We start from the raw sequence: 22,717 nt of genomic DNA on the forward strand, positions 1-22,717 counted from the left end.
TACAATGTTTCGATTATGTGCAAAGGGGACGGAGAAGATATACAAGCACAATTTCTAAGACAGCAACAAATTACAAAATGTATCTTGCTCTTTTTCCTAAGTTTCTGCAGCTCTTCTCATTTGCTTTCACGGAATATGTTAGAAGGAAGAACAGACGGCAAACTATCACACACAGTTCCTGAAGAAGGCCAACTTCCAAAAAATTCATGCTCTGTAATTTGATTAGACCCTTAATAAACATGTCAAAGTTTTTATGAAAAATTTTATGAAGAATTCTGGATCTTGCTATCCTTCATGCTCAGGAGTAGTACAGAGCATCATAAAAAGGAAATAAAAATCAAATTACAACGAGAGAGAGGTTTGTGAAAGGTCCAGACTGACTTAATACCCTCATTAATGACAAAAGAAAATTAACAGTTTTCAATTCTTGCAACTCAGACAAGAAGAATATTAATAAAAAGGGAGCTGAGAATGAGCTAGGTTTAGTTTAACTTGGAAAAGCACGGGCTGTTATATTACGGTGGAGATGGTGGAAGACAGTCAAAAAAAGATGACTGCAAAACAGTACTCATGTTAAACAATGGAGATGCCTAGGTATAAAACAGACTCCAGTGTGCACCAAACAGAGCAGCTTCTCGTTGTAGGCTACCGAAAGGCTCTCACTGGGGCATACCTTTGTGTGTGCATGCACTAGCCAGGATAAAGGAGTTTCATCAACAGAATCACGAACACACACACACACTCCTGGGACTGGCTTAGAATAAGTAATGAAACAAAGTTTGTAGCAGTTTTCAATCTCAGTAGGGCATAGCTCTACTTGTGGATATCAAATGCATTTAATAAGAGCCCAAGAACCATACCTTAAACCAAGTACATGACAGAACCAGCAACTAACAACTCTATTTCACTAATCCCTCAAAAAGGTCCGAGTGTCTCCGATTAACAAACCTCTGACTAGTGTAATACACCAGTATACTTGATCCTTGGCAATAGAAACTTAAGTCTCTAGCTGCTGACATGCTATACACACCAAAAAAAATTAATCTTGTGTTTCCTAGATACAATTGTTCAACTCCTTGACAAGCTTCACCTACTCTGGTCAGAAGGATATTGAACATTCTTTTCCACTTACCTAACACATACCCCACAGTACCAACCTGACTGCTTGTGCTTGCAATTCCAAAATGGGCTGCAAGCCACATTTTCAGCGTAAAATACCACAGACCATGTAAGTTATCAGAACTTCCTACTCTCCTTACACCAGTGAAGAAGCTTATAAAAAATCTTTACGTAAGTGTTACCTTTGGTGTTAACATTAGTCTGATGAGTTAAGAGAAAAGCAAAAATCACTGGTGTGACTTAACTGTGGTTTTGAACTAAAAGATATTAAGCTTGGGAATATTTTATTTTAGCTGTTCCTACAACAGACCAGCTGTGTAGATGGTACATTTCCCTTCCCCTGGTAAAGGACTCGTAGGTGCTTACGTAATTTTACAATTCTGATTCAGAGACATTAAATTATACACATCAAAGTCAGACACACAAGAATATATGTAATCTGCTCAGACCAGCACTGTTTCAGCATATATCTTAATCGATGACATTTCAAATGTCTCAATTAAAAACTAATTTACAGGAGGACCAGGAGGAAAAGAAGAAAAGCCCCCTGACTACACCTCAGTCCTTTAAAGTCTCAAGAGTGTAGATACTTTTATTAATGGCAGTTTTCAAGTCAGTATCATATGATAAAGATCTCAAATGCCTGTCTAACTGATGCACCCGATGCAATTGCAGGTACTATTCAAACGAGGGGGTAGGGAAGAAAGAAAAGCGAGAGCCATAAGTCTATTTCAGCCAGTCGGTCAGTCCTTGGCCGCAAACAATAAGAGCACGTTCATGATAAAGCTTCACCCCAAGCAAACGAAGGGTGCTTCATAAACTACAGGGGAGCAGGTAGGGGTGACAGTCCGGCACACGAGTCCCCAGTGCCCCCGCATCGCCCCGGCACAGCACGGGAGGTGCTGCCCCCTCTTCCCGAGGCGGCCGCTCCAGCCCCGGGCTCTCTGCCCGAGGCTCCCCCGGGGCCAACAACTCAGCGCCGCGCCAGCCGCAGCTCCCACCGCCCGGCCCCGCGGGCTTTAATTCCGCAAAACCCCCTGGCGCTGGGTGGCCAGGGAGGAAGGGGCGAGAAATTCGCGGCTTTCACACAAACCAAACACCGACCCTCTGGGAGGTTTCCCTCCCCTCTCTCACCCCCCACTCTGGTTTTGAGTGTGGGGAGGAGGATGCCGGTGGCCAGCGGCAGCTCGTGTCTCCCCGCCCCACGCCTCGGGGCGAGGGGAGCGGCCGGGCTGCGCCCTCCGCGCCGGGCAGGGAAACGCCGGGAAAAGTTTGAGCGGGGGAAGGGGGGACAACAGCTCCAACCCCGCCGGCACCGGGGAGGCTGGCCGGGGGAGAGAAGGAGGAGGAGGTGAGGAAGGGAAGTTTGTAAGGTGCCCGAAGCCCGCGCTCTGCCCGCCCCTGCGAGCCTCGCGCAGCGCACACAAGTGGGTTGCCCACTGTGCCCCGCAGAGCGGAGGGGCTTGGGGGTGTGGGGCAGCCCCTCTGCAGCCCCACCGCAGCTCCTCGGGGCTGGAGCCGGGTCCCGGAGCAGCGCGACTCTTCCCAGCCCTCTCCCATTCCTTTCCCTCCCTTTCCCGGCAGCCAGCCCGGGCACGGTGCGACCCCACCGCGCCGCCCGCCCTCACCTGGGCGCCGAGCGAGAACTCACCTGCGGAGAGCTGGGCCCGGGCCGCCCCGAGCAGGGCGGGCGAGCGGCCGGCCAGCAGGGCGAGCGCCGCCAGCAGCGGCAGCGAGGCGGCGGCGCCGGCCCCCCTGCCCATGCCGACTTGCGGAGAAGTTTCTGAAAGAGGCCGGCGCTGCCCCGGCCCGCGGCGGCGGGCGGAGCGCACCTCGACCGCCCCTCTCTCCGCGGCGCCTCGCCAGGAGAGCCCCGCGCCGAGGGGCGCCCGCTGGCCCCGGGGCTGCCCGCTGGGGCAGCCGTCTGCGGCGCGACGAGCGCGGCGGCGGTGGCAGCGATTCCCCTCGTACTCCGGAGTTACTTTGCTGCCGGGCGAGTGGGGCGGGAGGGAGGAGCCGAGCGCGCACGTCCAACCCGCGCTCCCCGGCACTTGGCACGGGGAATGTGGGACTCCGGCCCGCAGCCCGGCGCGGGCGCAGCGGCGCCCGGCAGCGCCTCCTGCTGCAGGCGCGGGGGCAGCGCCGGCTCGGATCGGCGCTGCCCGGACCGCCTCCGCTCCGCTCGGATCGGCTTTCCCCGGCGCGGCTCGGCACGGCACGGCTCGGCTTTCCCTGGCACAGTTCGGCTCGGCTCTTCTCCGCCTCTCGGGCACGGCGCAGCCCGGCTCAGCGCGGCTCGGCTCAGCACGGCACAGGAGCTGCTACAGGCGGTTGTGCGAGCCCCCCGCTCTCAGGCTCCCGCCTGAGGGGAACCTGCCGCTTCTGGAGGAGCAGGAGGAGAGGGGCGGAAGGGAGAGGGCGCCGGGCTGAGCCGGCGGGGCGGGAGGTCGGGGCAGGGAGCGCGGCCGGGGGCGGCGGATCTCGGGCGCTGGTTTCGGGGGAAGGTCCCCACGCCTCGGGTGGGATCTGTTGGCTCATCCCGCTCTTGGAAACGCGATACAGATCGAGTGGCGAGCGTGGTATTATCAGCGTACATCAAACTGCCTGTCTGTATCGTCGAGTCAGGATTCGTGTTTTTGCATTCTTTGGCAACACTTGTCTGGCTCCTAAAGCCAGTAAAGACTCATTGTTCTCAATTGGCATGGTAATAAACAGTATTGCCATTATCCTATCGTTTCTGCGCGTGATCGCTTTGACCTTTCAGACAGGTCTGTGTGCAGCTGTGCGACTCTGACACCCGTGGGCTGTGACAAAGGACACACTCTCCTGATCCAGACCCCAGGTATGCCCTGTAATAAAGGCCTCGTTGTCTGTTGCTAAAAGCACTGCAGGTCCTTACACTTCCAGAGCTCAGAACTCCAAAAAGCATTTGGAATAACAGATAAAGTCATCAGTGCTGAAATTTATGTTTAAATAAGTGCAATCTCCTCAAATTATTTTAACATATTTTTTATTAGATTTTCTTTTTCGCATGGCAACTTGTAATTAGAGATGTTGTATAATGATTACAACTGAACCTGAAACCACTGGAAACTCACAGGTTTTATTGCAAATTCGAAATTCAATCCAGGTTCATCAAAGGTTTGCTGTGATTCAAAATCCTTTCCAGCCATTGTCTGGAAATTGATAGGTTTACTTTTAAGCCCCGCAAGCCCTCAGGTTTTCACAGGAAAGAAAAAAAAAAAAAAAGAAAAAAAAATATTCAGAACGTGTTATACAAAATACCGTGTAGTTCATACACACCCAACACTTAAAAAAACTCTACACCTGGAAAACCCTGTCCTTTGTTTGGGTGGAGTGGCTGAAAACCCACTTGCATGCTTACCCTGAACTGTAAAATGATGTGCTTCAGTGAACACTGACTCTTTGTTTGAACTTCAAGAAGAATGGGAGCTGTGTGAGATGATCTCATGACATCCAGTATTTCGGGAAGGATGGGGAAATTTTTCTGAGCAAGGTGAAAGGAAGAAGTGTGCCAGCCCAGCTTCTGATGCCTGAGGATACGTCACCATTTATGCTGCTAATGAAAAAGATGTACCGAGTCAGTTTGGTGTGAGGGAGTATGTGGGTATCTGATGCCTGCCTTCATGCTGGGAGCTATACAACAAACACTGTAAAACTGACTTCAAGCCAGATAACTGTGAGTTGTTTGGGAGGGCAGAGGAGGGGAAGACTAATGTCTCCTTCCCCTTTACCTCCATGACAGGCTTGCAGCTATCTCCAGTGGTTAGCACTGCAGATTGCCACGTCTGGAGTGGGGAGAGGTTGTTATGTGATGGTGAATGTGCAGCTCCAGGTTGTTGTTTATTTCATTGCTCTGAGGTGGTGGATCCCACTGATGATGTACAGTCATCGGGGCTTTATCCAGAAAGCTTACATATGTTCCAGTAGGAGTCTCTTGAGATTTCATCCTTTCCCATTATTCCATTGCTATTAAAAAGCAACGAGAAGTATCTTGATTGCTATTCTTTCCTTGACTAGAGAGTTCAGGCTTGAGAGGTAGGGGTGAGGTGTGCATGTGACTCCACTTTTCCCTCAGGTGTGTGTGCATCTGTTGAACTATTATGTGTAGCTCACTCTATGTGTCCTTCTACCATACTTGGCATCCTGACAAATACTTACACTTCAGGTTTAAGGTATTTTTTATGCTGTATGACATGAATGGATTTATTTTTACCCCAGCTTTTATATTTTTAGAGCTCTAAATGTTTTACAGTTTGCACATTTTCAATTAAGAGCAAGCAAATCTATATTACCTCTTGCATGTCTTTTACAAACTATCAGAGCTAACAAACTGTATACTAAATGCAAGCCTAATATAATGGCAGAAAGATGGAGACACGCCACAGTAATATCTTTCCCTCCAGCCCGAGGGCTATTTGGAACTTAAGGAAGGTACAGTCCTTATCTTAATAATTGCAATATCTAAATAAAGTACCAAATAAATCTCTGTCAATTCACAAAACAGGTTCTGAAACTCTAGATGCCTCTGCCCTCTTTGCACTCCCAGTTAAAAGTTTCCCATTATACTTTTGGGTGTTGCTAAGCCTGTCATAACAAATTTTTTAACACAGGCTACCACTTGATTATATTTGTAATGACTGACAGATGTCTAGCACAATATATTATTTCACAGCAAAATATCTTATCTTAGCAATATTTCTATATGATATATAGAATAGAATATGTTATATGGTAGAATCCACATCTAACATGGTATTTTCCTATGGTATTTGAACAGTATGTAAAGTCTAGATATGTTATAGTAAATTACATATTCCTAACCAGGAAAAATATTTCCCTCTTCCTTCTTTCCTTTTTCAGGAACCTTTAACCATTGTCCTAGAGCACAAGGGGATTTGGAGAGATTTAAATGAAATTTTTCAAAAAAAAGACAGTCAACTATCCTCATTATCCTGCTGCTCCCATCCAACTTTCCACCCCTCTGCACATTTGCTTCCTTTGAGAAAATCTGCTCATTTATTTTGTGAGCCTTAGCAAGATCCCAGGCCTTGAAGTTCTGGCTCTTCGAGGTTGGAGATCCTAAAAAATATTGAGAATAGTATTGATTGAGGTTTTCTTGTTGTTATCCAACAATGCCCTTGGCAGGGGTTTCATTGTATTTTGACTTCTGAAAAGAATACCTTTATGAAATATACTTCAAATTCTAATTAAATGTGTTATTTTAAAGCCTAATACTCACAAAGGCCTTTTGAGAACATGCTAATTCCACAGAGAATCAGCAGCAAACACTCTTGTCTTAAGACACCATGAATACATGGGCTGAAGAGGAAGAGACAATGCTGGCAGTCTCACTGACACCTTTCTACAGCCTCCCCTCATACAGCTGCTTTCTGGAAGCAAATGTGGGGCAGTCAGAGGGATTCACTGATGTATATCGTGTGTGCACAGGTGGACCTGAATGATACCTTCCAATTAGGAACATCCCACATTCACCCAGCTACTTGTGTCACACAGCGAACCAGGACACGCCACAGGTGAACAGCCCGGTGACAGAGGTATCTCTGCAGTTCCTGCTCACATCCTTTAGCCCCCTGTCATCAAAGCTAGTGACAAGCTTGTGTGACTACAGAGATTACAGAGTGGCATTTTGTTAGGCCAAAGGGTGGGCTCGGTGATTTTGGAAGTCTTTTCCAATCTTAATGGTTCTATTATTCTGTTCCATCATTCCATAATTTCCCATCCTGAGCCTCCCATCCTTACCTGACCACCATTCTCAGCAATATTCACCTTTCATGGTAGAACTTTCCACCATCTATCCAAGGATGGGATATTACTTGGGCCTGCTTGTCATTTCTGCAGTTCTGATAAAATAGCTTGTGATTTTTTTTAAAAAAAGAGCACATTTCCTGTTATTGACCAAATAATGTCTTATTTTTTCTTTGAGCAGACAAAATAGTTGACAACTGAAATATAGCATGGGAATAGCCTTCAAGAAGGAGCAAGGCATGGCCTTGTTCCGAAATAAATTGTTTTACTGAATTCCATTCCTTCAAAACTACATTGTACTGTGCATTCCTCATGCCAGGGTCCAGTCCAGAAAGAAACTGGTCCCTAAGTTTGTCTAAATATCAAAGAAAAGGTTCTGTAAAAGTCTCTGGTTTAACAGGGTCTTATTCTGTAGGACATTATTTGGCTAAAGCAAGGGACGCCAAGAGCTAGTGTCTGGAAGACAGCTAATAGCTGAAACTCAGAATATCTGAGTGATTCATTGACCAGTGACTATGAGGGCATTCAATTCCTCAGAACTGCTTGGTTTTAAAGAAGTTCTTGCTACATGTTTTCTGTATGTATGTGTTTAAGCAAATGCACCTTTCCACCTTGCCTTTTACCAGTCCTCTTCTAGCCCCATGCCATCCATCACAGCTTCGTGCTCCTATTCCTCATTAGAAACATAGGAGGAAACATTGTTTTGTGCCATAGGAGAAGACATCAGAAAGACTTTAGAAGTTTCTGAGGACTTGCAAAAGTACATTGCACTCCTGCACCAGTTCCCAAATTTTTTAGATTATTGTACCTGTACCTGCTGCTTGCAGTGGTTTGAAAGCATGTAGAGCTTTAAAGTCCACAACACTAAAGCTGAGCTTGAACTCAGTTGAAGTTGTTTGCTCAGGTCTTGGAACAGCTCCAAAAAGACACTCAATGTGCCCTGCAATGATTTGTGAGAAACTGTGAAGAAAAATGGGCAGATGGCCTTAGAGCATTTGTTGCCACTGAAGTGCAGTAGACGAAGAGATCCAACGCAGGGAATAGTTGACTTGGATGAGGTCTTGCAGGTGTTCATCTAATGCAGTGAAAACAGGAACCTGATGGAAAATGAATATAAAAAGAAAATATATAGATGGGTTTTCTAGAACTATCATTTTAGCAGCAGTTTTGGGGGCTAAATAGTTGTCTGTGATCAGGAGGATAAATTACACAGTATTGCTCCTGTTTCCTTATTAGGTAAACCTGCATATACTTGTGGCTTAATTGAGTAGACATGAACACATAAAATTCAGTGAGTAAAATGTTTGTAAAAAGTTCATGGATGAAAGAAACAAGCTTAAATCAGCATGATGCAAAATAAAGTTGCCCTTTTTGTCTACTTTTAACAGAGGGTTAGCGTGTTGTGATTAACACAAGAAACACGGAGATATTTTGTGCATTAAAAAGAAGTGCAGAACTGGATCATTTTGTCTTGAGAACATTTAAAAGCCATGCAGTTTGTGAATTGTCAAGTGACAGGCCTTGAAGCACTTAAATATAATTTTGGGGGTGCCAGTGGGTGAGAGGCTGTACATAACCCAGAAGCATGCATTCACAGCCCAGAAATCCCGTTGTGTCCTGGGCTGCATCCAAAGCAGTGTGGTCAACAGGGCAAGGAGGGAATTCTGCCCCTCTGCTCCTCCTGGTGAGACTCCACCTGCAGGGCTGCATCCAGCTCTGAGTCCCAGCACAGGAAGGACAGGGACCTGTCACAGCAAGTCCAGAGATGGGACACCAAGTTGTTAAGAGGGTTGGAGAACCTCTCCTATGAGGACAGGCTAAGGAAATTGAGTTTGTTCAGCCTGGAAAAGAGAAGGCTCTGAAGTGACCTAATTGTGGCCCTCCTTTACTAGAGGATAGTATACATGAAAGATGAAGAGAGAGGACTTACAAGAATATGTAGTGACAGGACAGGGGAAATGGCTTCAAATTGATAGAAACTAGGTTTAAATCAGATACTAGGAAGAAATTCTTTACTGTGATAGTGGTGAGGCACTGGAACAGGTTGGCAGAGAAACTGTGGATGACTCATCCCTGGAAGTGTTCAGGGCCAGCTTGAATGGGACCCTGATCAGCCTAGTGTGGTGGATGGCATCCCTGCCCATGGGAGGGGGGTTAGAACTGGGTCATCTTTACGGTCCTTTCTATGATTCTATACCCCTTTTTCCAGGCTTTATTTTCCCCCCAAAGTTAAAGAGATGTAGGTGTTACAGAGGAGACATCTCATAGAAAAAGACATCTGAAATGCAATTGTAAATGTCAGATCATGGGCCCCTTTCCTGACAAAACATTCCACAACTTTGTTTGAATGGTGTGATTTATCTAGGGAGAGTAAAGGCATACAAGTCATCCGTAGCCTCAAAACCTCTCACAGTGCTGCTATGTCCAGTTGTGCCACATTCAGTGATCAGCTTATTAAGGGGGCTTGGAGGCATGTTAATTATTTAGAAGTACAATAAATAGAGAATTCAGCCTTCCTTCCCTTAATGGATATACCATTCTTGAGATTATCATTAGACCCTGAACAGCACACATTGTCAGTGTCTTACCTGAAAGAAGAACTGTATCAGAAAATCTTGAAGTGAAATAAGTAAAGCTTATCAATCACAAATTACTTTTAAGTAATGCAGAACTCTGTAGTGTTGAGCAGGTCTGATGGGATAGGTAATGGTTTTGGCTTATCTAGGGAAAATGTCCCATACAGATTACTGTAAAACCTGTTACCAAAATGAAACAACGCTATGCTTGGCTTGGAGGAGAGCAATTAGTCTCCCTGTAATAAGTGTTGGTTTTACAGGGGTATGTTCCAAATTTCTGTGAGATTCAAATTTTTGTTTCCACCTCTGCTTGTTAATTGGAAATTGATACATATGAGGGTGTTGAGAAGTCTGCCTGAATATAAAATGGTCTAAAGAAAACAACCCTGAGCATAAACAACCATTAGAAAGTGACAATATAAAAAACATTAGCCAGTGCTCTGGCATATTTATCCATTATAAAGGAATTAATTCAGGTTCTTCCTGTTAACCAAGAGATGGCTATGATTTGAATAAGAAAGAGGCTGAAGAAACACAGTGTGTTCTGTGTGGTGTGTTCAGTATACGATTCAACTTCACCCTCACAAATTTTAATGATACCCAGGAATAAAAATTGGAATCTGCAATCAGTCAGTCCATACTCAAGGGAACAGGTATATGATTAAAGATATTTTAAGTCCAGGACTATAATCATATTTATTTTTGCAATCTCACTGGCTTCCAACTGAATGCAAAACTGGGTCCCATCTATATGTACTTCTTATCTGTGGCTATACTGCTGATCAGAGACAGCCCACCAGAAAAGGAAAGTTCACACCTGGCAGAGGTTTTCTGACATTACCCAGAGGGAAAAGGAGATCTGGGCAGGGAAAGATGCTAAACAACGTATAGCTCTCTCTTCTTTAGCATGTGAGGTAAGTTTATCAGCTGGGGTAGGGATGTATGACCTCTCAAAGAAGGAGGAATGGATATTGAATTATTTCTTCATCTCATATAAACCTGAGGAATTGTTAATGCTCTGAAAATACTTTTGAAGAAACAATTGCTAAAAAATCATGGTTGCCATCTTGTCTGTAGTTTTAGGAAGATTTCAGCCCCAAGGGAAATTAATCAAGACACATTAATACATACTCAGCAGGCTCACAAGTCATAACTGATGTCTGGTATAGTGATTGCTCATGTCACTCCACAAAAGCTTTCTCTATTAGAACTGCCTTTCATAAGTCTGCTACTAAACTTCAGTGGAAAGTCTCATCAGATAAATCTTACAGACTCATAAAGACTTTGTCTCTGGGGTCTGACAGTTACATTCTGGTTGTTCTTAGAATATTACTACCTGAGTTTTGTGTACTTTAACTCCAAGGTTTCAGTACGACTTTCAGTTATCTACCATAAAGCCCTAAGTTTCCACTTGCATGTTCCTTCATTTTAGAGCTGAAGTTTTCAATTCTCAGTTTTTAAAATAAGCTTCTAAAATGGAATAGGCTACCTACTCCAAGAATAGATATATATATCTTATCCAAGGTAGGCTACCTTCTGCCCAAAGAGTTTATCAGCAGTTGAATTACCATACTCTCTCTTTGCTGGATGGAAAGTGACTCACTCTGAATTACTGTATGTCAGGATGTTGAAGCTGTGTGTAAAGTTGTTCTATTCTTCTGTCTCCTTTTTTTTTCTTTTTTTTTTTTAAGTTCTAAATTTAAAGCTTACATTTTTTATATCTAGTTTTAGTTGTGTAATACCTGGAAGATTTCTTCCTTCTCCAGAATAACTTCATAGGAACGAATCAGAAAAGTTGGAGAGAAAAGCATTGTGGAAGACAATGCAACCTGAAACCGGATACTGTAATACATTTAATAATAATTTTGAGTCTGGAGAGTGCTGAAAAGTAAAAACTTTGTAGACCAGAATTAGTGGGGTTTCCCCGGAAGCTTGTTATAGAATTTGTTGTATCTTGAAAAAAGGGTTTATTCAGGCATTTATGTGAGACAACTTTTTTACCTGGGCCAATTGTTTATTTTAGTTCTAAAACTGTATCTCCTCTGGATTCTGAAAGTCTCTTCTTTTCAATAAAGATCAAAGGAAAATTACTTTACATTTTATGTAGAATAATCCAGATGTTATAATGAACTTGGATGCTTTTTTTCTGTCTGTGCTGGGATGATTCTTTATTTTTATAGCTTTCACTTAGCTGAGTTGGATTTCTGTCTGTTTTATCTCAACAATGACAGACTAGAGGACAGTAGAACAGTTCAAGAATACCTATGGCAAATACAATGTCAACCTGCATAACCTGTGACAAATATACTGTACATTACCATCATTTTGTGTGCTGTAAATAAGCCCTCATCCTTTGTTTTGCCTAACTCCTTCCAGATGTCGCTTCCCTCAAACAAACCACAGTCCTCATGTTCTCAGCAGTATTTGGACATTGAAATGTGCTTATGGATCTGCCTTTGGCCTACAAGAAGGTGATTTCTCCAGGTTTGACAATTGGATCAAGATATTTTAATGTTGCACTCTGCATTATCTTATCCTGTTCTTGAACTGCCATCTCTTCTGGGCAGGGACATTTAGGATACAAACAGAAATCTGACATCTTTACAGCACTGGTGGCAGCAGTACATTGATAGAGTTTGCAAGGTGGTGTTTCTGTACGAAGGATTGGCCATTTTTCACCTTCATCTTGGGTTTGGGTGGCTTATTATCTTCCCAACTCAAAATTGGTCCAGGAGACCTGAGGCAATTTGTAGGATCTCAGGTTTTCTCCACATTCTGGTCTATTCCTCCCCACTCTTGACTGCTCATACTCCGAAGAAGAGCAGAGCTCTCTTTTAGTCTCAGGCACATCAAAGGATGTATTATGAATGAATCTGAGCCCAAAAAAGGTTTCATGGTAACTCCTAGAGGACCTGATCTTCAGGTTTTCTCAGTCAGGAATATTTCAGTCTCCAGGAAATGCCATAATACCTCTTGGGTCCTGTTCACAGTAATTTGGCATGTTTGCCTCATTTGGTGTCCCAGTGAGAGGAGGCAGCTTATTGTTTACTCCTTTTCCAGTGCCCACCTGAGTGCCAGCATTTAATGAATACTCACCATGTGGCACTACTATAATGATAACATTACTTATAACACCACTAAGACAACAATATCATTAAATCATTTTCCTAGAGGAAATTATAGACAGTGATAAAGTGAAAAAAGAAAACTATAAATATAAATTATGTTAGTCTTGGAGAAAATAACTATCTTATTCAGTAGGAAGAACAATGCAATTATCAGAAACATTTCAGTTCCTAAGAAGGAAGGGTTAAGATTCCCATGAACTCCATCTAACTACAGGGTTTATTTGGACAAAATATAAATTCAGAAAGAACCTGTCCTTGCACAGCTGAAATGCCCTTTCTGCTGTTCCTTTCCCACCGGAGTAATTAGCTATGGTAGCAGTTCAAAAGTGGTTGCCTGGCATTTATGATTAGAATAGTTAACTCCAGAGTGCTAAGTATTTCATTTATTAAGGAGTATAGTCTGCTTAAAATCTCATTTCTGCCTACATTTTTGCATTTGAGGTTACAAGTAACATCTACACATATAAAGATTAGACAATATATATTCTCTCTATTTTTCAATGTCCTCAGATGATGCATTCTGAAGAGCTTCAGGTCTGGTTATTTGGTTGTTACATGGCCAATAAAAGTTCTGTCCAGCAACAGAGATTCTCCACACAGTACTGTGACCAGTACCACTGAAATCAGAGCCTCATTCATCATGCCTGATAATAATAATTTGATAAATTGGGCCAGATCTCATACCTCTCTGCCCTGCCTCGCTGTTTTCCCCTGCACCCTTCCTGAGGGCATTTTCAAACTATGTGGAAGAGAAAAATACATATTAAATCACTCAAAATGGTAAAAAATTATGAGATCTCAAAATCTAGCTCTTAAGGCCACTAGAATGGATCATTAGTGTGGTTCATGTGTAACAGCATCAGTAGTAGTGTCATCCAATGATGTCCTCTTTTAAATGATCACACTTGTGTTCAGATAAATTAAAAGCCTGAAGAAGTTTTCAGTCTGTATTTTTTGTAGAGTCTAAGTCTTTAACCAACACTTTGCCTTGTAATAGGTTTCAATGACTAATCAACTTAATTTTGAAAATATTTCAGCCTTTAAGTTCCAAAAGTTGTTCTTGCTAATATCTCTCTGAATTAGTCTTTGCTTTTGCCTACACTAATTACTGTTTTATCTATATGCTACAGATCTCAGAGAGGGTTGTCAGTAATAAAATTATTAAGAACATATTGTTAGCAAGCACTTAAGTTAAAATTATTTTTACTGTAATTTTTTAATCATCAACTGTCAGGGATTTGAGTCATGCCTGATTTACAAAGAAATCTGCATTTCTAACACCTGGAGGAAATAGGTTATTCTGTTGGCTTACACTTACAATGAGTACTCCAACAAGTCTTTGGGATCCCAGAGTGGAAGCCTACCTATCCAGTCATAAATCATAAGCAGTCTCATTAGTTTATTTCAGGTTAGCACATGGAGGGTTTTTTATAACCACTGTTGCTATAAGGCAGGTAGAGTGCCTAGCAGCATGCAGGGATTACAGAGAGGTTTGTGATCTACTTATCCTGCTGTGTTCAAAGTTTTGAGGATTGTCTTGAAGCAAATGTTTGATGGATAGCATACAGAGCTCCTCCATCAAGCACTGTGAGTCATCGCATTGTGTATTGGACAAGTTTATTCAACTTCCACAGACCAGCATATCCCACACAGAGACCTAAGTGTTTCTTGTTCCTCTCTCTAAGGACAAACTTTCAGGTTCTGCTTTATATTCTTTACCCACAGCTCGTGAAGTAGAATAAGTTCCAAATGTGGAGATGGTGACTTGACTTTGTTTTTTTTTTTTCTTCACACAGAGAAATAAGCCTTGATTAATGATGAGTTTCTGTTCACAGCGTTCTTTCTTTTAAAAGGCAAAACCTGTTCTCTGTGTGTGTGTGTAAGATGACAGATTGACAGCCCTGGGAGACTGAAAGCCCTCTGTTTACCTCCAGTATAGGTGCAGCCTAACTAACAAAAATGCAACTTTCCATGAGATATCTTACTAATGTAGTGCAACCCTACTCTGCATGGCCAGGGAAACATACAGGATGCTAGAGGTTGTTTTAGTTATTTGGCTTATCCTTTTCTTTGCCAAAGCTACCCACCACAGCAATGGCAGTTTCTGTGATCTGTTCTGTGGTCTGAGAACATCATCTTTCTGGTCTGAATCTGAACTGTATTTCATAGACAAATGCCTCAATGTCTTTTACCCAATACCTCAGCCTTTCAGCTGCTCTGAGTGTCCCTTGTTTGAGAGGAAAAGAAAGAGGTTATTTTCTGCATTGTTTGTATGGGAAAAGCAATCTTGGCTGATGATACATGGGACTGATCACATTCTTTTCCGTGCTTTGGTGCCTCTTTGAAATGGATAGGGACGTGCCATGAGTTTTTTGTGACTCTTCTTGCACGGCTATAAAATTCAGTGAGTTCAGGAGTAGTGGGCAGAGCACCCTGAACATGTGAGTGTGTTATTTGCACACTGATCATTGCAAAAGATTTTCAAAGGTCCAAATTAGGAGGTTTACAGATGCTTTAGTAATATTTTGGGAAGAGGTACATCAGAAATAAATTATTGGCTTCTTAGCATATTCCTGTTTCAAGGAAGACAAAATTAAATTCTGGGATGGGGGCAGTAAAAGAAGAACATTGGCTGGGCATGCAGCTGTCCTTGGACAGAAGGCATTGGTGAGGGAGAGGATGATATCGAGGCTGGACTGATCTCGGGATCAAAGATAAAGAGAAGTCAGGAAAAAACATGCATAGGAAAGGTTACCAAAGAAACTCCTCAAGACTTTTCTTTGTGCCCTATGTCTGGTGCTTAGTTCTCAGAAAGTGAGCATAAAATCACGTGACTGTTGTGAATTTTGGTCAGGGATCTGCTCAGGCAGCCCAATTGAAATATACTTTTACATTTTTCCCCCTGAAGATAAGGTTCTGTAGCAGTTTGGTGCAAGGAATTCAGCAGTTGCAGAAATCACTGGCATTAGGTCTTGGAGATGAGGTGACATACTTCCTTGCAATACTACAGTGGTGGTAATATATGATTAATATTGCAATTAATAGCTCGTGTTTCTCCCCTGTGCACCCAGATACTGAGCTGCCTGAAACCTGATTCAAGAGATCTTCCTGCAGCTGCAGTGTTCTTGGTACAACTCCCCTGTGCTTTTATAACATTTTAACTAATATTTCAATGCTACACTATTCCCAAAGTTCCAAAATCTCATTTAATCTCCTTTTTTTCTTTCTTTCTTTTTTCCCACTTTCTACAAATAACATCTGCTGCAAGGATGTGAATATTTTCACCACGTCAATGGAGGTCTACCTACTGCTGAGTTTTCTTATTTCTGTATTTTCCCATTGAATTCTAGAGGACAGCAGAAATTCTCTCTGTTCTACAAGACAAGGAGGGAACTCGTACCATGAAAGATTGAAAGAGACTGGCCTGTTGAGGCCCTTTGCAAAATCTTTTTGTCCAGCTCCAGAATCTGTATCAGACTAAGCATTTCACATCTACGCCTGATGGAGGATTTTGACACTAACTTCATGTCCTGTAGGATTTTGAGAACATTAATGAACTTTCTGGGAGCACACTTATTTACTCACAGAAAGTGCAAATTCAGGATAGTTTGGGGGTTTCTTTGTAAATTTTCTGAGGGTTTAAATCAACAGACACAGGTTTTTTTAATGTCTCCCTGAGAAATATGCAAGAGATAAGCTGTGAATTTTCTCTCCTACCAAAAGGGTTTTTCCCCCCTCCTTCAATGGCCAGTACAAATATCTTCATGCCTCATCTATGAACTCCATGTCCTATCAGCAAAATCTCTTTTCCCAGTAACTGAGAAAAGCATGTGCTCTGTTAGCAATTTCATGTGCTATCATGTGATAACAAGACTGTTATTTGGAAAAACTCTGTTGATTTCCATTCTTATAAGTGCAGTGCTTATTTAGTTGTCTCTGCAAATGTTCTTTGGTCCCCAAGGCCATTTTTAAATAAAGCCAAACTCACTAACAAGTGTTTTAATGTTTTATTTGAAGTGCTTTTTACATAGGAAGTTTTTTGCTATTTGTAAACTTTTCTATCAGTTCAGTTCAAATTTCAAGCATAAATTTAGTTCAACTAGCATCATCTGAAGAGTATGTGCTTCGTTTTTACATTCATTTTGTCAGCTATACATCCCCCATACCATATGCTATGATACTCTCAGAGAGAAGCTAAATGTTTTCTGCACAGTAATTGTTTTCATTTCTATTAAAAGAGAAAGGCACAAATAATAAGCACAGTGAAGGCATGCAATCTTTGGCATGTCACTAAATCCTTGATGTCTATTAAAACCCCACCTAAACTTGCAATTCCCTTGACAGAGCACGTAGGAAGGCCTTTCTCCATCTGCTGTTTTTGCTGATGAGATGCCAAATGTCTTTACAGATACTCTCATAGAAAAGGAAGGAAATGCAATTACAGGAATCATGCTCTTAAAAGAACCATTTGAAGAGATTAAAAAAAAGGGTGACGTGATTTTATATATATATGAAATCACCTCAGAGCTTGATTACAAATTTTGTTCATTCATAATATGACAGAGTGATAACTGATTTTTATGTATTGGTGTTTATAAAAGATGGTGTTTGTATTGTCCATCATTCTCTGGTAATTCAGTTTTCCTCTTGCCTTTAAATTCATCGTTTGGCACAGAATAAGAAAGTAGCTTTTATCAGGTTTAAACAAATCTACTAGAAGTAACTGAATCTGAGTATTTTAATGAGAGGACCAGTTCTTTAAATGCTGTGAAAATGTTAAATCTTAAAATCATCCTGAATATTTGCCTCAGCCTGATCTATAACAGTTTTATACTGTGGCATTGTATTTTTGATGTAGGCAAGCAGATGTGCTTTCAAAACAGCAGCAAATTGTTGTGGAAGGCACTGCTTGCTGTGCTTGTTTGTAATGCAATGATATGAAATTAGAGCATTTTCTTAGAGACTGAAATGACAATTATACCTTTTTTGGTAACATGTCTAAACTGAAACGTCCAGAACCAACCAGCTGACATATTTTGACATTTTAATTGGCTTTTTATTTTTTTTTAAAAAAAAAAGAGAAGGAAACATGATAAACAGGATTCAAGCAATTTTAGATGGGGATTTCTTTTATATTCATAACCACTTGCTTGAACTGAACTATAATCCTAAAAACATCAAGTTGCTGAAAAAGTGTCTATGAAAATAAAAGCCTTTGTGAACCATAGGTGATACATTCTCTGTGTTCTCAAATATAGGTGTAAATTGAAAAAGAGTAAAACTAGCAAGAGCAAACAGGAAAAGAATTAAAACACTATGTCTTTGTTGTTTCATTTCCTTTACTATAGAGTGCAATCAATACTTTACAACAGGGTTAATGTGGTCTCTTCAAACATGCTATTATTCTTTCAAAATAGCACAATAACTTTATTAGTTATGCTGTCTGCAGTCTTTCCAATGTGACAGGATTGTGTGGGTGTTCAGATTGTAAGTAATTTTCTTGGTGCCCTCTGTTGGAGTGTTTTTCGTGAGTGCTAACAATAGCAGCTAGCACCACACAGCTGCAAGAAATTGGAGTGGTGGAAGTTCTAATTCTAGTTAATATAATTAACACAAACAAAAAGGTTTCCCACACTGAGAAACTTACTGTTTCTCCTTAGTAGTTATAATCTTAGTAGTTATAAACTAGAAGATTCCACATCTTCTAGTTCTTTGCTATTCAAGTGAGGTTGTAGTCGTTGATTTCTTTTTCTTTTTTTCCTGCTTCAGTGACATTCAGGTACACTGAAAGGTTATTTTAAAACACAGCCTAGAGATTGATCTTACAACTAGGTGTTTGTGTTCCTTCTTGTACCTTCTTTTTGGAAAACATCTGTTTTGTAAATAAATGTGAGTAAGCTTTGGCCCTGTTAAGCGTACTAGTACCTCTTGCTTTCCTTTGCAGATGAATTCTGAGAGGCAAGAAGAGAGATTTTTTTTCCCTTTGCAAGAGAATCAAGATGAGCAAATTTAGAAATAGTCCTTGTGACCAGCTACAACACCTCAGCTGAGTGCCACAATGAGATGGTCAATGGCCAGCCTTTGGGGAGGAAAAATCAAAATGACAGTTTGATGAGATTTGAATATCCTAGAGACTGACTTTGGAATTGGCTTAGTCCCTGCCATGGTCTGAGGGACTATCATCCTACCCAATATGGTTGATATCCTAATCCTGGGCAAAAGATTTTTTATTTTTTTTAAGCTTGGTAAAGTCTTGGTGTTCAGACCACCTGTTCATCACTGTTTCTGCTGATAATCCAGGGTGCCAGTATCCTGGGAGAGGAGTTTTTCATTTGCCTTTGAACATACATACATATCACCTCAGTAAAAGGGTGCAAATGTGACGAGCTTGTGACAACAAGAAATACCCTGGCTGCAAATAGCTGCATGCTGTAGCAGAGTGCCACTCAGCAATGCCTTGCTGTGCAAAGGAATGCTCAGTAGCTTCAGTGCCACTGAATATTAGTGTCACCTATGACTGGTCCCAATGGACAAAATATGGGAGTAATCGTAATCTGAGAGGGGATTAGTTAACACAGAAAGGCTAAAATGTTGGCTGCTGCTTATGAAAATGGAAGAACTAAGGAAAATGTTATCTTTTGCAATTAAATTGGTGTTGGGCAACCTGTACTGATTCACCTGCCAAAGTCACAAGTGGTCATATCTGCACAAAGTGACAATTTCTCTATCCCTTTTCTTGTCAAGATTGAGTCTATCATCATATGACAGACCACCTATGTGTAAAATGGTATATGTCTGGTGGGAGCTGATATAGGACCTACAGATGGGCTCACTGGCTTTGAAAGGAAAGTAATTTTCTATTAATACTGCCTGTAGAGGATAAGGCCCTGATACCTTTCAGATGAGCTGTAATTACCCCAGTATTTGAGATCTCAGATATTGCAGCTGGTAACTCTGTAAGTTATATTCTTTTGCTAAATTGCCCTTTCATCTATCTTCCAGTCTGGTTTTATGTTTGGGTACAACACTGAATGAATCACTCCTGTTAATTAATAGTCAACATATTAGCTGCTTGAGTTGTTTGTAATTTCTTCTCTCTGCATTAGCCTCACCTCAGATATCCATTATTAACTGTGAACTGTTTTACAGAAGCACCCACGTATAGGTAGGTACTACGCAAATATGTATTAAAAACTCAAACCCACAAAGCATAGAAACTAAAGAAAGATAAAATTAATGACCTCATTACTCCAGTTTGAGTCTCTGTACCAGCAGGCAATTCTCAACACTGGAATTTTGTTCCTGTAACTTACCTCTTCCTCAGAAGTTTCTCATTCTCTGTATTTGACTCAAACAACATGTATTTCCTCTAGTACTTTTAAATGAAACAAGTATAACATTTGTAGTAGCCCTTTTTACATTAAAGGATCTAACTTTGGTGCTTACATACTTACTAGATTTGATATGTCACAAATGTACTTTGCTCAATTATAATATTCTGAAATATTCATTTAAGGTCCAGTAGTTCATCTGTACTTCTATCCAGATGTTTATTACATTATCATTTTCCCTTTAGTAATAAGCAAGAATCAGATGATCTGAACTAAAATAAATAGTTCTTGGCATGGATCTCACGAAAAAATGAAATATCCCCCTGGAACTACAGAGGAACAAGACAGTTAGATCTACAGAAAGAAAGAATTAAACATACAGTGCACAAGCATCAGAGAATTAATATGTTCTCATACCTACATTTTCTTATTAGGAATTGTAAGGAACTTCGGAGTAAGGGACCGAGATATTTGCAAGAGTCTCCCAGAGGATGTAAATAGATGGCAATGCATTAAAAAAATGAGAACCAAAGGAAAAGAAAAGAGCTTACCAGGTTTTCCAGAGTGTTGGAAGAAAATGCAATGGCAGCAAAGAGCAGAAGCTGGAAAGGGTGCAGGGAGATGAGCAGGAAGGGTGCAGAGCAACAGCCTCTTGCTTTTTTCTACACTGGAGCTGGATGGCCAGTAAGGGCCATGGGCCTCAGAGCAGAGTGTAATGAGACACCACTCCAAGGGGCAAAGTCTGGAGAAATTCACCTGGTATAATCAGAAAGGCAAACAATGAAAAGACATCTTATGACAGAGTACTTTAGGAGTGGAACAGGACACATGGAAAGTGTGAATACCCTATAGCTGAGGTCAGTACTGTAGAGATGGAGGAGTACTGGATGGAGAATTTCCCTTCCAAAGCACTATGCAAAGTTTGTTAAAATGTTAGTTTGTTTACGGTTGATCAAAGCAATCGTAAGCCAAGTTCTGAATGATTAGTCCTGTCAGATACCTGGCTCTGTATGTCAAGTGTTTGCACTGCCTTAACCCACAGAAACATAGAAGCCTGCATAGGCTTCTGTGATAAAGCTGTCCCAGCTGGGGAAATCCTTGGTCCTGATGGAATAAAAGCATTAGATGAGAAGGGTTAAAATGCATCTAATTACACTGAATTTACACTTACAGTTAGTCTGATAGGACTCATACAGTTAAAAAATCCAACAGACAAAATGAAAATATTCTCATGTTTTTTTAAATTTTATTTTCCTTACATGATCACTAGCACGGACCACTGTCAGGACATAGCTAACTGGAGCAGAGAGATATCACCACATCTCACTATCTGGTACCAAACGGGAACAGAAGATGACTGAGTGTTCTCTGCTTCACTGCAGTACAAGGCAAGTCTTATCTGACAGTTACCTGAAGCAGACCAAGTTTGCAGGGAAGCAGGTGAGGTGTGAACCTGTGATCCATGCCACTAGACTTGTAGAACATTGGGGGTATCTTGAAATACTTCATCCATTTGAAAGAGAGAGTATCCCTGTGTCCTACACAGCAATTGCTGTGGAATATTTTCTAGCTTGTTCCTCTTTCAGCCTTGCCAGCAATAAATAACTTTAGACAGTAGCAGCAAAGATAGAAAAACAAAATTGTACCTAGTATGCCATATGTTGATTTGCATTTAGGATGCAAACCCTGCTTTCAATAACATCTGTGTGAAACAGCCCTGCTATCCAGCTGCCATCACAGTTTTCTCTTTGGAAAAGGGAAAATGTTTCTACATCTGAGTTCATTTGAGGTACACACTCCAGGGGGGCCAGTCTAGCATTATGTTTCCTGAAAACTTCTGCCAATCATCAGTAAAACTTCAGATATATCAGTAGAGCCTATTACATAGAATGTCACTGCTCTAAATATGTGGTGTGTGCTTTCTGTGAAAAAAAAAAAATCCTAAAGTTTTGGCCCCTTAGGTATAGAAACAATAAACATGCCCCCCAACACAGACATACACCTTTCAATTAATATTTACAGTTGCATAAACCTGGCCAGTAAATTCAGTGGTTTCACAGATGGGAGAAAATTCTTAACTAAGTAAATTAACTGACAAAGACAGTGAAAAGTCATGAATTCTCCTGAGAATTACTGTATTGCAGGAAGTAGTGTTAGAATTACTGTAGAAGTAAGTGAGAAGTTGGGCTGGTCACAGCATTTCAGGGTTTTTTTTTCTGTTGACATGTGTTGTTTCACAAGTGTGTCATTTTAACACAGCCTTTTGAGAGTGGTTTGCCCATCACCATTGACACAAGCACACATCACGAAGAGCTCTAAAATCAGTTCTCCTTTCTGATGACTCATAGCAAAGCATTTCACGCATCTGAATTTCACACATTCACAAATTCAGAGGTCTTAAATAATCTGGACATTAAACATGTAGGAGATGTCCCTTGTTTCACGTTAGAGGTTTAGCAAATTGACTCAAACCTACTTTTAGAGTCCAAATGTACTTGACTGAGTCCAAACATCATACCAGTCACATGGAAATGTTCCAAAACTGCTTCTGCCTTCTAGGACTGGAATCATATTTTAAAGATACAGTAATTACATTAAACTAATTTAATAAAACCGTACATGTTTTTATGTCTTTCTCTGCATGTTGGTTTTTAGGATCATCCAAAACAAACAAACAAAGACCAACCTAAAACAGAAAGAGTTGTTTGATTTTAAGCTAAACTCACCTCATGCCACAGATACTCTTCAGATATCCATTTATTTTAAATGGAGC

General features: G+C 41.3%; 1 protein-coding gene across 4 annotated transcripts in view; it reads right to left on the bottom strand.

Moving 5' to 3' along the window:
- Positions 1-3,105, bottom strand: part of PTPRK (protein tyrosine phosphatase receptor type K) — a 386,603-nt gene extending 383,498 nt beyond the window's left edge. For 3 of the 4 annotated variants that reach the window (XM_063389974.1, XM_063389972.1, XM_063389970.1), the window contains exon 1: positions 2,771-3,105. In XM_063389974.1, the coding sequence (XP_063246044.1) occupies positions 2,771-2,882 (112 nt within the window). In that variant the 5' untranslated portion in view covers positions 2,883-3,105. The remainder of the gene's footprint in view (positions 1-2,770) is intronic. The other variant, XM_063389973.1, reaches the window with a different exon arrangement.
- Positions 3,106-22,717: the final 19,612 nt, after the last annotated feature.

Source organism: Prinia subflava, chromosome 2 (assembly GCF_021018805.1).
Source record: "Prinia subflava isolate CZ2003 ecotype Zambia chromosome 2, Cam_Psub_1.2, whole genome shotgun sequence".
Lineage (NCBI taxonomy): Eukaryota > Metazoa > Chordata > Aves > Passeriformes > Cisticolidae > Prinia > Prinia subflava.